Source organism: Rana temporaria, chromosome 1 (assembly GCF_905171775.1).
Source record: "Rana temporaria chromosome 1, aRanTem1.1, whole genome shotgun sequence".
Lineage (NCBI taxonomy): Eukaryota > Metazoa > Chordata > Amphibia > Anura > Ranidae > Rana > Rana temporaria.
Genome location: NC_053489.1, coordinates 533,533,311 through 533,549,895, shown reverse-complemented (window position 1 = coordinate 533,549,895; position 16,585 = coordinate 533,533,311). Strand labels below are relative to the sequence as shown.

Here is a 16,585-nt window from a genome sequence, read left to right as displayed (position 1 = left end):
TTTGAAATTCGAAGCGGGAACGACGGCCATACTTTAACATGGCTGTTCTAAAGATAAGCCATGAAAAAGCAGGCCTAAGTTTGCGACGGGAAAAACCGACTAGCGACGACATAAGAGATTGCGACGAACGCGCGTACCTTCGTGGATCGCCGTAACTTGTCATTTGCATATTCTGCGCCGACCGCAATGGAATTGCCATCTAGCGGCCGGTCTAGAATTGCATCCTAAGATCCGACGGTGTAAGTCAATTACACCTGTCGGATCTTAGGGCTATCTATGCGTAACTGATTCTATGAATCAGCCGCATAGTTAGGACGGGCGGATCACAGAGATACGACGGCGTATCGGGAGATACGCCGTCGTATCTCTTTTGTGAATCTGGCCCTTAAATCTTGACAAAGTGGGACGTCCCAAAGCAGTGTCAAAATGAGGGGTTGGAACAGCATCAAATTAAACTTCACCCCAAAACAAAACAGAGCTCCTCAACTGAGGAGTTGTGACTCTAAACAGCCGCCTGCAAAACTTTGCGGCCGAAGAAGCATCCGAAGATGCACTCACATCAACTTGTAAAGTTTAGTGAAAGTGTGACTGGGCGACCAGGTCTCCGCCTCACACACCTGGGAAACAGACTCTTGATGTCAGAAAGCCCAAGTGGCACCATTGCCCTGGTCGAATGCATCGTGACAGGGAGGCAGATTTGGAAATAATGTAAAATCCCTTCCGAAATCACGTTAAAGCTTTTATGAACTGTTAGTGCTTGAGTTTACATATACTGTAAATTAAAAATATATACTGGCATATTAAAAATCTGTACACTTAAAGCGTATTTCTACTTTTTGCAGTCAAAGTTGAAAATGACCCACTCTATGTTTGTTATGTGTTCTCAGTCACACAGCATGCCTATACATTTAAAACATATTTTCTACCCTTTGGATATTTTTCAGGAGAAAGTGTCATAGCTGACAAAGGATTTTAGAACAATGCTAGATTGAGTCCCCAAGTTTGTCCTCATTGCCATACGATGCAAGAAGCCTGGTTTCTAAACCTCTAACCCTTTGTTAGGACAAGGCAGTGTTCAAATACAGTTACAACTGATAATGAAGCTCTGCCTGCATTGTACACACAGAGTAAAGCTGGCCATAGATGGGTCGAATTTTGGCCGGTTTAGCAGGGATTCATCTATAGGCAGGCTGATTGCACCCAAGTCCCATTTGGGCACAACCAGCATGTGATTATCATAGCTGCTTAGCAGTAATTGTAATCGTCCACCAGACCACAATGGCTCTAAGGAAGGTATTCCCCCATCAACACTGACTGTGATGATGGGCGATTCAAGTGATTTTCTTTTGGTTGCAGGAAAGAAAATTGCATAATCTTTGGCCTGTTTTAACCACTTCCCGATGGCCGTACGACTATATACGGCCGCAGGGTGGTTCTACTTCTCTGGGGCGCCATGTTTTTACGGCCGCCCCTTTCCGCGTTCCCCGCGCGCGCTCCCGAGCGCTATAGCGGCTTTGTTTACTTTCGGGTACCGGGCGTGACGTCATAACGTCGCGCCCGGTCCTCCGACGGTCATAGAGATGACTGTGACTGTCTGGTCACCAGTCATCTCTATGGTCCACCAACGAGCGCCGGCCGATTCGCTCTCCGGGCCCCCGATGGCACGGGAGAGCCCGGAGAAGCACCGGATGGCGACGGGAGGGGGGGGGACGTCCCCTCCCGCTGCCTAGAAGAACGATCGAGTGGCGGAACCGCCGCTTTGATCGTTCTTCTTGTGCACAGAATCGCTGGCTGAAGATGGCGATATCTGAATGATGCTTAAGACCCGGACTTAAGACCCGGACCATTATGCAGGTTAAGGACCTTGCCCCTTTTTGCGATTCGGCACTTGTGCGTTCGTGCTACATGGCTCCCAAACAAAATTGGCGTCCTTTTTTCCCCACAAATAGAGCTTTCTTTTGGTGCTATTTGATCACCTCTGCTGTTTTTATTTTTTGAAAATAAACAAAAATAGAGTGACAATTTTGAAAAAAAATCAATATTTTTTACTTTTTGCTATAATAAATATCCCCAAAATATATATATATATATAAAAAAATAGTTTTCCTCAGTTTAGGCCGATACGTATTATTCTACCTATCTTTGGTAAAAAAAAAAAAATCCTTTGGTTTGCGTAAAGTTTATAGCGTTTACAAAATAGCGGATAGTTTTATGGCATTTTTATTAATAATTTTTTTTTTTACTACTAATGGCGGCGATCAGCGATTTTTTTCGTGACTGCGACATTATAGCGGACACATCGGACAATTTTTACACATTTTTGGGACCATTGTCATTTTCACAGCGAAAAGTGCTATAAAAATGCACTGATTACTATGAAAATGACAATGCAGTGAAGGAGTTGACCACTAGGGGGCGCTGTAGGGGTTAAGTGTGACCTCATATGTGTTTCTAACTGTAGGGGGGCAGGGCTGATCGTCTTTCCCTATATCAGTCTTTCCCTATATCACTGACATTGCCACAATGAAGAACGGGGAAGGTGTGTTTACACACACCTCTCCCCGTTCTTCAGCTCCTGTGAACGATCGCGGGACACCTGCGGCGATCGGGTCCGTGGGCGCCGCCAGCGGAGAGCTCGCGACCCCACAGCTGGGCTCTTAAAGAGGACGTACAGGTACGTGCTTGTGCCCAGCCGTGCCATTCTGCCGACATATATCGGTGTGAAGGGGTCCTTAAGTGGTGAAAGGGTACATGCACATAAGCTGGCAGCAAGATCCAAAATTTACCATTGCAATTGTGTCCGAAAATGAATTTTCTCTAGTTGCTAGTTTTAAAACAAACATATGTACATGCGACCACTATATTTGCTCACTGCATATATCTGCTGTGCTTCCTGCATGGGGGCAACACACTGGCCATTATTTAAGAAAGGCAAATACACTTTGCACTGCAATTGCACTTTCAAATGCAATTGATGTAGACAGCATTTAGCTTGCACATGATTGGATGATAACATCCCCAGAGCTTCCCCTCATATTTACAGCTACTGCTTTTGCAGTGCACTTGAAGTGCAAAGTGAATTTGCCTTTCGTAAATAACCCTCACTATGCATGCCCTTTACTACTCCTATTCTATTCTCACAAGTCTATGGACAGACCAAACTTTGTGAAAACAGCATACCATATGCGACTTCTCTAGTAAAAGATATATCTAGCAGCAGTCCTTAAAGCAGTAGTAAAAACACTGAAAAAAAAAAAAACACCCCCCAAAAAACAACAACCTGCAAGACAATGGCATAATGTGTTAGTATGCATCACATTCTAGCACATTATGAGATACTTACATTAGAACAAGGCCCCCGCAGCATGCTCGGTCACCACTGAGGTCAGCTGACATGTTCCCTCTGCCTTCCTTCAGGGTTCGCTGGCTCTGGCGCTGTGAATGGCCAGCGCCGTGTGGGAGTTCTCCATTCCGGTAAGGAGCTCTGAATTTCCATCACAATCTGCCAGACCTTCAGAGCACATGCAACGCCGACGTCCCTGGCTGCATGCAGGGTTTATATTTCCTAAACCATACAGGTTTAGGAGATATTCATTTTACCTCCAAAGACATGCTGGTAGGTAAATTGGATCTTGTCCAAATTGGCCCAATATATATATATATATATATATATATATATATATATATATATATATATATATATATATATATGTGTACGACTGTGTCCCAAGCGTGCCGAGATCCTACGGGGTAAAACAACTGCACCAGTTAAGCAGACACTGGCTGCAAAAAGCGCCTAGAGGCAAATCAGTTTGCATGTGTAGCGCTATACAAGTCACTCATTCTTATGGCTTACCTGTAGGTAAAAATGACCAAGCAGGGGGATACAACCACTTTAAGAAAGGATGCTGACTGCACTGCCTGAAAGGCAGAGAGACAAAGGAGGTTATTTACGAAAGGCAAATCCACTTGGCATTACAAGTGCAAACTACAAGTGCAAAGTGCACTTGAAATTGCACCAAAAGTGCACTTGGAAGTGCAGTCGCTGTAGATCTGAGATGAGGGGGAAGCTCCGCTGATTTTATCATCCAATCATGTGCAAGCTAAAATGCGTTTTTTTATTTTCCTTGCATGTCCCCCTCAGATCTACAGCGGCTGCATTTCCAAGTGCTCTTTCAGTGCAAAGTGGATTTGCCTTTCGTAAATAACCCCCAAAGTGTCAGTATACGAAATAGAAAAGTGACAATTTGGCACAAAAAGTAGGGAATAGGCTAGTATTTGCAAAGGGAAGTAATTCACCTGGAATGAACCTGTGTTTTGCCTATGCACAGAAAACCTTATAGGCACTTGCCCTGCTACTAGGAGCTAGCATAAGCTCCAAATCACTTTTAGGTAGATTCAGAAAGAGTTAGGCCGGCTTATCTACAGATAAGCCGACCGAACTCTGAATCTGCACCGACCTATGTTTAAGTGTATTCTCTAACAGAGATACACTTAAACATATCTAAGATACGACGGCTTGCGCCGTCCTATCTTAGATTGCAATGTTGCTGATGGCCGCTAGATGGCGCTTCCATTGCGGCCGGCGTAGGTTTTGTAAATGAGGGGATACGCCGATTCGCGAACGAATGCCAGGCCGACGCAGTACTTTTACGCCGTTTACGTAAGAGATAGGCCGCCTAAAGTTAGAGCTAGGCTCTAGTGGAATAGTAATGTTAAGTATGGCCGCCGTGAAATTCGAAATGTTTACGTTGTTTGCGTAAGTCGTCCGCGAATCGGGATTTACGTTGTTTACGTCCACGTCGAAATCAATAGGCCGGTACGGCGTACCTAGCCGCAATGCGCACTGGGAAATGTAGTCGCCCGGCGCATGCGCAGTGACAAAAAACGTCGAAAACGTGAGGTCAAGCCTCATTACCATGATACACGCCCCCCTCCAAGTCATTTAAATTAGGCGCTCTTACGCCCGGTCGTTTGAGGCTACGCCACCATAGATTAGCAGGTAAGTAGATTGAAAATCAATACTAGCCTAGCTAATTTACGGCGGTGTAGCCTAAACAGGCTAGGCTACGCCGCCCTAAAGTTATTCCAATGTACCTGAATCTACCTATTTATTTCCCCAAGTAAATTAAGTGGCAAGGGGGAAAGCAAGATATAAAATATATTGTATAAATATTATTTAGAAGTCCGCAAAAAATATTAGTATGAACTGCAATAGCAAATGCAATCTGTTTACCAAAACTGCACACAAAAGCACACAGAAAAATATTTTATGCATATATTTTTATTTATATTTATATTCATAAAAAAAACTATATATAAAAACTTCAAACTCCTAGATTGTTCTCTTGTACTGTCTTCAATCTTTCAGAGCATAGCATAAAATATAAATTAAAATTGCTATGAATTTCTTCAGAGAAAAAGAACGTTTGTGTCCCCGATTCCCTCATTTTCACCAGAACAAAATTATTATGTAAAATAAAAATCAGCGGCTCCACCTGGTGGTTATTCTGGAAAGTGTCTCATGTCTTCGAAAAAGCTGTCAGAAGGGAACCAGATAAGACAATACAAAATGCGAGTACTAGCAGCAAGTAATTTCTCCTTCCCTGCAAAAAAGAAATAAAAAAATCTGATGACTTTTACAAACAATCATTTTTTAACTGAAGCTGGTAATATATACAGAGATACGCAATATACTCATTCAATCTTAATTTTCCTTTTAAAAATGACATGTCTGGTCTTCTAAGTAAACAGTGAAAAAGAAACACGCTAACATCTAATACAGTTTATGAAGCATTACAGAAAATTATGTCAATATGCATGCACGTTTCAAAGTTTTTCAATTGTAGGTGACTTACATTAGTTGTTTTTCACCCTCCCCACCCTGCGTTTTTTATTTCCATTAACCCCTACCTTCATGGTGGTGGGATCAGCACATTTTAGATACTCACCCTCCCAGCAGATCTAGTGCTGTCCAGCAGTAAACCTCGTCTCTTCTGCCAGTGCTCAGTCCTGTTCAGCCGGCATATCTCTCGATGACACCCTGCTAGGCTCACCCCCTCTTTTACTAAATGAAAGGCTTTCCCTACTGAAAAATGGGATGTTTTTATCCTGGGAGGCAAAGGGGGAAAAGTGCACATCATCCACCTAGGCAAATGACGTGCACAGGGAGCGTGGCCGGATAATTTCATTAAAGAGAAGTAAATAATGAAAAAAAAAGGATCCCTAATTGAGCAGAGGACTGCAGGAGGAGTGTAGAGGAAGGGTGATTACATGGAAGGTAAGGATCCACTTTAAATGGCGAGTACCTATTCTGTATATATAAGAAGTATGGGTTATGGGGTTTTTCCCGATTTATACTTACCTAGGTGGATGCAGCATGGGTCCTATGCTGCATCTGGTTCCTGGCACCTCTACACTGAGAACCGAGCGATCCAATATCACTGATCGCTCTGTTCTGACTGCTCCCCGAGTGAAGAGCTGGTAACTGTCAATCAGCAGCTCTCCGCTCTGCTCCCTCCTCGCTTACAAGAGCGCTATGCTGTGAAGGGGTGGGGAGCGGCAGGCTCGTTCTCTCAGCAGCTCACTGAGAGGTCGAGTCGATTGTCAGTCCAATGACTGGCAGCAATGATGAGGTGCCTGGACTGATTTCTGTGACGTCAGCAGAGAGCGGACTTCAGCCCGCTCTTTGCTGAAAACGGGCCACAGGAGTGCAAAGTGAATTGTGATCCTGTGACTCCTGTGAGCCCATATAACTCAAACACTGCCAGACCCTCTATTAGAGCCTGGCATACTTCATTGCATTAGTCTTACCTGCAACAGGATCTGCACTTCTTGCTTATCCAGTTCTAAGATAAACACAGACCTACCATGAGGTACACTGACCCTGCAAACTAACTTTTCTCTGCTGCAGGTATGCAACACAGCTAAGTCACTGCCCCACCCCCAGCCTCTGACAGGGCAGTGAGGAAGGCAGAAAATGGACAGATGATAGGAGATTATATATATATATATATATATATATATAATCTCCTTTCTTTATCTCTCCTTCTGTCAGCACTTGTAAATATAAACTTGTAAAAATAATCGTGTGTGGGCTTCACATCATTTCTCTGGTTCTGAAAAACGACCAAAAAAAAAATTCGAACATGCTGCATTTTTTAACGACGTTTTAAACAATGTCGTTTTTTGGTTGTAAAAAATGATCGTGTGTGGGCTAAAACGACGTTAAAAACCTGCACAAGTTATTAGACAGGAGCGCTCGTTCTGGTAAAACTACCGTTCCTAATGGAGTAAGCACATTCATCACGCTGTAACAGACAGAAAAGCGCGAAACGTCTGTTACCAACACAAAATCAGCTAAAGGGTGACGTCATCCGAATGGAACTTCCCCTTTATAGTGCAGTCTTACGTGTTGTACGTCACTGCGCTTTGCTAGAGCATTTATTTTAAACGACCGTGTGTGGGCAACGTCGTTTTAATGATGAAGTTGGAAAAAAAAAAAAAATTCTACATGCTGAAAAACGTCATTTTTTACATGCCGCAAAAATGATCGTGTGTACGGGGCATTAGGATTTTTGTTAATGGTTAACTGGTATCTGCATGGAATTCAACTTTAAGACACATATCATGCCACCAGACAGCTATTCCCAGGCAATGCTAAAATAACACAACTGGAATAGAACACAAATGTATGGCCTTACCACCGAAAACAGTTTAGCACTGGATAGTTGCTGGTGACCACTCACCATATCCAGTGCCGATCCTGACCTCCCTGGGGCCCCAAGCAAAATGACATGTCACATTAAAGTTGAGAAGTGGGGGTTCCGACCTCTTACCTCTTCTCCAATGCAGCCAGCGGGGTGAGGGGCTGAAAATGACTTCTCACCAGGCAGGGCCTCTAGTAATTTGGGGGGCCCTCCGCAGCTTTGCGGGACCCTAAGCGGCTTGTATAGTGAGCCATTAGGGCGGATCGGCCCTGACCATATACTTCTATATGTCAGTAACTCTGACAGATTTTTTTTCGTTATACCTTTACAAATTATTCCACTTTTTATTTATCATGTTTAACAAAGCTAAACAAAATGTTTCATATAAAATACAATCATTTCAATGCAATTCAACACAAAACCTAGCAAACCTTACTCATCTGAAATGGAATAAAAGCAGCATTAGTATAATGTAAAGTTAAAAATCTACTGAAGTGAAAGGGACAATAATCCCATTGTGGGTAGCCCACAGTACCAGAGAGCTAAAGAGAATCTTAAGTTATGGAGGAGTACTATGATTGCATTACATCCCTGACTTTATTCTACCAAGGCTGGAAACATTCCCTAAAATGTCTATGCCTATGTCATAGTAATAGTAACTCCGGTTTTGTGCTATGCTGAATTTTTTTTTTTAGGATTCTGCATTTTAGGAGCTGATTACATGACTACTTGTTTTTTCTTTGAGAATTTCAACATACACTTTAGGGTGACACACCCCTTAAGCCCCATACACACGATCGGACCTTTGGCCGACCAAAATCACATCGGAATTCCATCGGAGTAAAATAGAACATGTTCTCTATGTAAACTCCGATGGAATTCATCGGAATTTCCGATGGAATTACTCCGATGGGGCATACACGCGGTCGGAAAAAGTCAGTCTGAGTTATTCCATAGGAAATTACGATCGTGTGTACGGGGCTTTAATGGGTAAAGTACTCATAGCAACCCATTTAGCTTTAATCAAATTAAGTTAGTGAGGACAAAGTAAATAGTTGTAATACATGCAAACTTGCTTTGTGCATAAAATTATATTAAATGTTGAAGTACAGAGGGTTCAATTAAACACCACTAATAATGAAAATACAGAACTAGAAGCTAATGAAAATGACAAAGCTGATGCAAAAGGTTTCATAAAAAGATATACGAAGCACATGCAATTAAATGAAAATAAACTGAACGTAATATAAGCTGGTGAAAAATATGATAAATATTTAGAAGTAAAATCACTTTTTTGGAAAATCTGCAAAATGCAATCTTATAATTTTAACATTTAGTTTGGTAGTCAGAACTGCCAGGTTCTAAAAGCACAAGCTAAAGGTTAGGTATACATCACAGGAGTCATTATTTATTCCTGCTATATACCCAAGCTCCTACTGCAGACATACCACTTCTACACTAAACAGTATCAAAGGGGTAAACAGTGTGAATGAGGGCAGGTGAATGTAGCGTGGAAAACACTCAGATTTATGTTCCTGCATGCCTATATTTCCACTTGGAAAGCCCAGTTAGATCCACAGCGTGGAATCGTGACCTGTCCCCAATACTGTCAACACTTCACAAATTTATAGGGAATCCTACAAGTCTCAAGACAGGGTTTGACAAATTTGCTTGGAATCTAGGAGCCAGCTAAAAGTTAGGAGCCAGAAAACGCGCTCCGTCCCACCGAGCTCGCGCTCAGAAGCGAACGCATACATGAGTAGCGCCCACATATGTAAACAGTGTTCAAACCAAACATGTGAGGTATCACCGTGATTGGTAGAGCGAGAGCAATAATTCTAGCCCAAGACCACCTCTGTAACTCAAAAAGTGCAACCTGTAGAATTTTTTTAAACGTCGCCTATGGAGGTTTTAAAAGGGTAAAAGTTTGTCGCCATTACACGAGCGGACACAATTTTGAAGCGTGAGATGTTGGGTTATCAATTTACTCGGTGTAACACTATCTTTCACAATATAAAAAAAAATTGGGCTAACTTTACTGTTGTCCTATTTTTTCATTAAAAATGTGTATTTTTTCCCAAAAAAAGTGCGCTTTTAAGACCGCTGCGCAAATACGGTGTGACAAAGTATTGCAACGACCACCATTTTGTTCTCTAGGGTGTTATATAAAAAATATAATATAATTTTTTTTTTATTATATATATATATATATATATATATATATATATATATATATATATATATATACACATATACACACACACACACACACACATATATATATAATGTTTGGGGGCTCCAATTAGAGGGCAGGATGGCAGTGAAAACACCAGAGAAGCTCGATTAGAATTGTTGGTTTACTTGTCATGCCAACGGCCACCACAAGATGGCGCCAGATCACATAAGGAAGCATAGGCCTGCAGAAGGGCGCAAAGCCAAGGCCTCAATTACCGGCCGGCGCAGCAGAGGAGGTGGGGGCGCACGGAGACACAGGATGGGTTATCCTGTGTCACCGTGCGCCCCCACCTCCCCTGCTGCGCGATCGGTAATTGAGGCCACGGTTTTGCAGCCTTCTGCAGGCCTATGCTTCCTTCCCCGGGCGCCAGGTCGCTAATTCTAGTCGCAATTGCGATCGAGCGCCCAGATTTTGTCGAACCCTGTCTCAAGTAGATACTGAAATAAGTTGCTAATCCCAGAAAAAGCCATTCAAATTATATATTAGGGCAGTGATGGCGAACCTTGGTACCCCAGAGGTTTTGGAACTACATTTCCCATGATGCTCCACTACACTGCAGAGTGCATGAGAATAATGAAAAATGTAGTTCCAAAACATCTTGGGTGCCAAGGTTTATCATCACTGCATCAGGGGATCCCAGGTAATTTACAAATTTCACTTGCCTTGCACCCCCCTTCTACCCTAAGCCTTTGATTTTAATATAGAGTTGCCCTGTAAGACAAGACTGCATAGTGAGAAAACCAACAATGATGTCCCGTTATAGGTAGAGTTTATGTTAAAATATTGAACAAATTCATGTGTTAAACGTACCTTTATTTCTTTAAATACAAGCACCCCCCACAAGGCAGCAACCAGTCCAGGGCCCTGTTATCAAAATATTAAGTTAAGATACAATTGTATACACGCGTGTCAATACATTACATTTACATTGCCCTTTAAAGGAGTTGTAAAGAAAAAACATTTTTCACCTTAATGCAATCTATGATTGAGAGCAGTGAAGCCATTGGCTGGTGCAGCTGTCCATCACATGCAGTGACGCAGCGCGCCGAGGGGCGGGGCCGAGTGATACAGCAAGCGGCTATGACCTGAGGCAAAAGAGGCCTGCAGTTCTTTAGATGTTGTTCTGGGTTCTTTTATGACCTCCTGGATGAGTCGTCGCCATGCTCTTGGAAGTAATTTTAGCAGGCTGGCCACTCCTGGGAAGGTTCACAACTGTTCCAAGTTTTCTCCATTTGTGGATAATGGCTCTCACAGTGGTTCGCTGGAGTCCCAAAGCCTTAGAAATGTCTTGTCTTTGTAACCCTTCCTAGACTGACACGTCTGTTCTTGTATTTCTTTAGTTTGCAGCATAATGTGTTGCTTTTGAGATCTTTTAGCGTGCTTCACTTTGTCAGATAGCTTGTACTTAATTGATTTCTTGATTCAACAGGTCTGGCAGTAATCAGTCCTGTGTGTGGCAAAGTGAGATTTAACTCAACTTTCCAAAAAAATGTGGTTAGAATTAGAAATGTGGGGGGGAGGTGCAATTACTTTTTCAGATAGGGCCAGGCAAGTTTGGGCAACTTTTTTCCATTAATAAATTGCATTTTGTATTTACTCAGGTTATCTTTGTGTAATATTAAAATTTGTTTTTAAGATCTGAATCATTTAAGCATGACAAATATACAAAAAATAAAAATAAGAAAATCAGAAGAGGAAAATACTTTTTCACTTTTGTGAATGTGTCCTGGATGGCGAGTACATGATATTTGAGTTGTGGTCTGTTTAATGGGACCGCTTGGAGACATTGCTGAGTACTCAGGGGTTTTCACCCATGCAGGGTGAGGTGTTCCATGGGAGTTTGGCTAGACAGAAACAATGGGCCAGATTCACAGTGCAAGTATGCCGGCGTATCTACTGATACACAGGCGTACTTTCAAATTTGCCGCGTCGTATCTTTAGTTTGAATCCTCAAACCAAGATTCGATGGCTTCTGGCTTCGATCCGACAGGCGTACGGCTTTGTACGCCTTCGGATCGTAGGTGCAATACTTCGGCGCCCGCTGGGTGGAGTTCGCGTTGTTTTCCGCGTCGGGTATGCTAATTAGCTTTTTCCTTCGATCCACGAAGGTACGCGCGGCCGTCGCATTCTCTTACATCGTCGCTAGTCGGCTTTTCCCAGCGTATAGTTAAAGCTGCTATTTCGTGGCGTATAGATAGACTTGCCATGTTAAAGTATGGCCGTTGTTCCCGCGTCAAATTTTTTATTTTTTTGTGCAAGTCGTCCGTGAATAGGAAAGGACGTAACTCACGTCTAAGTTCAAAAAATGACGTAGGTGCGACGTCATTTTGCCCAAAGCACGGCGGGAAATTTCAAAACGGAGCATGCGCATTTCAATGGGCGCGGGGACGCGCTTCATTTAAATGAATCACGCCCCCTACCCGCCCAATTTGAAATACGCGCCGAGAAATACACTACGCCGCCGTAACTTACGGTGCGAAATCTTCCTGGATTCGAAATTCCACCAGGTAAGATACGGCGGCGTAGCGCATCTCTGATACGCTGCGCCAGGGCAATTCTTTGTGAATCTGCCCCAATGTGTTTTACTCCTTTTTTAAAACAATGCAAATGAGTTTAGTTTAATGCCTTGGAGTGATGAGCCCTTAGTACCAGGCTTTGGAGGCCCAAAGGTCTAAGCACTTGCCAGCTTTCTTTGGCCGAGGAAAAAAGCTAAAAGAGCTTCTAAAATGTATCCCGACATGGCAAAATATGTATACACAACAAGTAAAATTTTACTTGGATGGTGTTATTTAACAAGAAGAGGCTTAACATGAAGGAAATGAGTCTTCTACATTCCTTAAAGGTCATTTCATGTTTTGTAATTTTGCAGTTTGACATTTGTAAGATTTACTTTTCTCTAGCTAATATCACAAAAGACCATAGTAAATACTGACCGCTGTGATTATTGGGAAGCTGACCACTGCACTGAGGTAGTTATTAGCCAGGAACCAGCAGCAGTTTGCGATTGCCCAAAGGATGCCAGAAATAAAACCTTAGGGTTACAGAGTAGGTAAAAATTGTCATTACAAAGTATATGCAAGAGAGGACAAAAATGGCTTTTAGCAAGCTTAAAGATCACATAACACACAGGTTTAGGATTTATGAAACCCTATAGACATTGCAAATTTCTAGGTATTGGAGTGATACCAAATGTTAAATATATGAGATACCAAAAATATTCATGCTGTCCTTATGAATACAAAAGGCTTCTGTGTTTACAAGTTACAATGGTGAGAGGGGAGCAGAGGGTAAGAGCCAGAGGTGGTGGAAAAAAAGCCCTGGGTGAGAGGGCCATATGGGCTTGGGGGGGGGGGGGGGGGTGGTCAGATTTGGCCCACAGGCCTTGTGTTTGACACATAAGCCATATTTATAAAGCAGTACTGTGATATTCACCAATTATTCATAGGTGAATCAATTTAAAAATGCATGCACCGGAAAAACTCTGCAGTGAATGTTTTAAAGACGTACTGCTTTATAAACATGCCCCTGCCTGGGTCCGAAAATGTTTTCTTTCGAAAATCGAAACCAACAATTTTCGTTTGAATTTCGCACCATTAGTGGGCCACAGCAATTGACAATTTTTGTGCAGCCATCGAATTTTAGTAAATGTCGAGCCATGACCTAGAAAGAAAAGAAGATTCACAAAAATTATTTTCTGTAGCAACACCAGATGAAATTGAAGGCTTGGTTGGTCAAATTTCGACATCAATGATGGCACCATCGGATCACAAATCCGCAAAATTTTAGAAAAAAATAAATCCGGAATTTGGCCTGCAATGTATGTTGGGGCAAAAAGAACAAAAAGATACACAGTACATCTCTGAAAAAAAAATGCACATTTCCCTGTGTTTTATCACCTACAAGTAAAAAAAACAATTCTCTTGATCTGCCAGAAATGCACTCAGATCCTAAGTCCTGTTCTGGGATGACAACATGGAAAGGGGAATTCAATAAAGCTATAAAAACGAAAAAATTTTGGAGGTTGCTCCCTTTACAACTCCCTGCACTTATTTAAGCAACAATTTGCTTCAGTTTCAGTAGCACTACCAACATGAGCCAAATTTGGGTAGTTCTATGGCCACTTAGATTCTTAACTACCTTTCTCCCCCCGTTGTTTTACTATATGGGTGGGATCCCCTCTCGTTCTAGGGATTAAATACCACCAAAAGAAATCTCTATTTGTGGTAAGAAAATGATAAAAATGTAATTTGGGTACAGAGCTGCATGACCGTGCAACTGTCATTTAAAGTGTGAAAGAGCTGAAACTGGCCTGGGCAGGAAGGGGGCCCAGGAAGTGTATTGAAGTGGTTAAAGAAATACCATCCATTCACATATTAGGAAACTGACAGTAATTATGACCAACTGGTGTGTAGAAGTACATCAGTACTTGGAGTGCAGCAAAACTATGCTGTAAAGTTGGACAGTACCCCACATGTTGGTGTATCCCCAGCCCTATTCATCTGTCTGCTGGAAGATTTCCAGAGCGAAAGTTAAAAATGCAAACAAAGTGGTTGGAAATATTGGTGATGTCATTGGGTCGGTGGAGTCTCATGGGGAACTGAAAGGCTAGTTCCCCATCAGATCTAACCCAACTTTTAAATGATAGCGAAAGGCAGGGTGGGTTTTGAAAGACTCTACAGTATTGAACTAAATAGGAGCCATGGAACTGCCCATGGCAGTGCTCAGTCAATCAAAGTAAGGCAGACCTTACTTTTAGCGCACCCCTGAAAACTCCATGCGCCTGTTAGGCCCCTTTAACACTGAGGAGTTTTTCAGGCGGTACAGCGCTAGAAATAGCGCCTACAGTGCCTGCCGCCGAGAATGTGTTTTTAGCACGACGGCATCGCGCTGATTCTCGGCGACAGGGTGCCGACATCTCACACTTGCTGGAATAGTAAAAGCACATTCCAGCAAGCACGTCATAGAAGCGACGGGAGATCCGACTTGGATTCCCGCCAATTCTACACGTGTGCGGCGTTTGGTATGAATCCTGAGGGGGAACTCTCCGTCGGATTAAAAATAAAAATCCGGCATGGGTTCCCCCCTCAGGAGCATACCGGGCCCTTAGGTCTGGTATGGGTTGTAAGGAGACCCCCCTACGCCGAAAAAACGGCGTAGGGGGTCCCCCTACAATCCATACCAGACCCCTATCCAAAGCACGCTACCCGGCCGGCCAGGAAGGGAGTGGGGACGAGCGAGCGCCCCCCCCCTCCTGAGCCGTACCGGGCTGCATGCCCTCAACATGGGGGGGTTGGGTGCTCTGGGGCAGGGGGGGGCGCACTGCGGCCCCCCCACCCCAGAGCACCCTGTCCCCATGTTGATGAGGACAGGGCCCCTTCCCGACAACCCTGGCCGTTGGTTGTCGGGGTATGCGGGCGGGAGGCTTATCGGAATCTGGGAGCCCCCTTTAATAAGGGGGCCCCCAGATACCGTCCCCCCACCCTAAGTGAATGGATATGGGGTACATCGTACCCCTACCCATTCACCTGGAGGCAAAAAGTTAAAAAGTTAATAAACACGACACAAGGGTTTTTAAAATAATTTATTAGTCTGCTCCGGAGGCCCCCCGTCTTCTTTATTAGCTCTTTCACCAGGGGGGGCTTCTTCTTTGACGTCTTCGGGTGGGGGCCGCTCTTCTTCGCCGCCGTCTGGTTCTCTTCCACCGCCGGGGGGGTCGCTTTTATAAAAGTGCCCCCCCCGGCGGGTTTCCTCCGACGTCTTCGGCGGGGGGTGGTGTGCTTCTTCTTCCGCTATCCGGGGGGTCTTTTCCACTCTCCGGGGGGTCTTCTCCACTCTCCGGGGGGTCTTCTTCTATGTTCGCCGCTCTCCGCTGTTGACTCAGCGCACCCCGGTTCTTCCTCCCGCTATCCGGTGCCTTCTCCTTCAGCGCTGAACGTCTTCTTCTTCTTCTGTGCTGTGACGTCGTCTTCTCCTTCTCTTCTCCCGATGTTGACACGTCGCCTCTTCTCGCTGCAATGACAGGTTCCGCGGCTTGCATCTGACTTATATAGGCCTCACAGTCCCATCATGCTCCGTACCTACCCATGTGATACCTACCCACGTGGGTAGGTACCGGAGCATGATGGGACTGTGAGGCCTATATAAGTCAGATGCAAGCCGCGCACCTGTCATTGCAGCGAGAAGAGGCGACGTGTCAACATCGGGAGAAGAGAAGAAGAAGAAGACGACGTCACAGCACAGAAGAAGAAGACGTTCAGCGCTGAAGGAGAAGGCACCAGATAGCGGGAGGAAGAACCGGGGTGCGCCGAGTTAAAAGCGACCCCCCCCGGCGGTGGAAGAGAACCAGACGGCGGCGAAGAAGAGCGGCCCCCACCCGAAGACGTCACAGAAGAAGCCCCCCCTGGTGAAAGAGCTAATAAAGAAGACAGGGGGGGCCTCCGGAGCAGACTAATAAATTATTTTTATCTCTCCATCGCGGCAAGCCAGCTCGGCGCTGGCTCCCGCGATGGGGCTCGTAGGTGGTCAATCTCGCCGAGAAAGGGAGCGAGATTGACACAATATCGCGGTCACCCACTGTAAATACCACCTGAAAAACTCCTGCCCTGCAGTCTTAATGTGAAAGCCCAAGGGCTTTCACACT

General features: G+C 44.1%; 1 protein-coding gene across 1 annotated transcript in view; it reads right to left on the bottom strand.

Annotated features, from left to right (window-relative positions):
• Window positions 1-5,266: 5,266 nt before the first annotated feature.
• The window catches only part of TMEM144 (transmembrane protein 144), a 52,207-nt gene continuing 40,888 nt past the window's right edge, over window positions 5,267-16,585 (bottom strand). The window contains exons 10-12 of the mRNA XM_040332309.1: window positions 12,879-12,976; window positions 10,756-10,809; window positions 5,267-5,606 (exon numbers count right to left, since the gene is read on the bottom strand). Coding sequence (XP_040188243.1) covers window positions 5,523-5,606; window positions 10,756-10,809; window positions 12,879-12,976 — 236 coding nt within the window. The 3' untranslated portion in view covers window positions 5,267-5,522. The remainder of the gene's footprint in view (window positions 5,607-10,755; window positions 10,810-12,878; window positions 12,977-16,585) is intronic.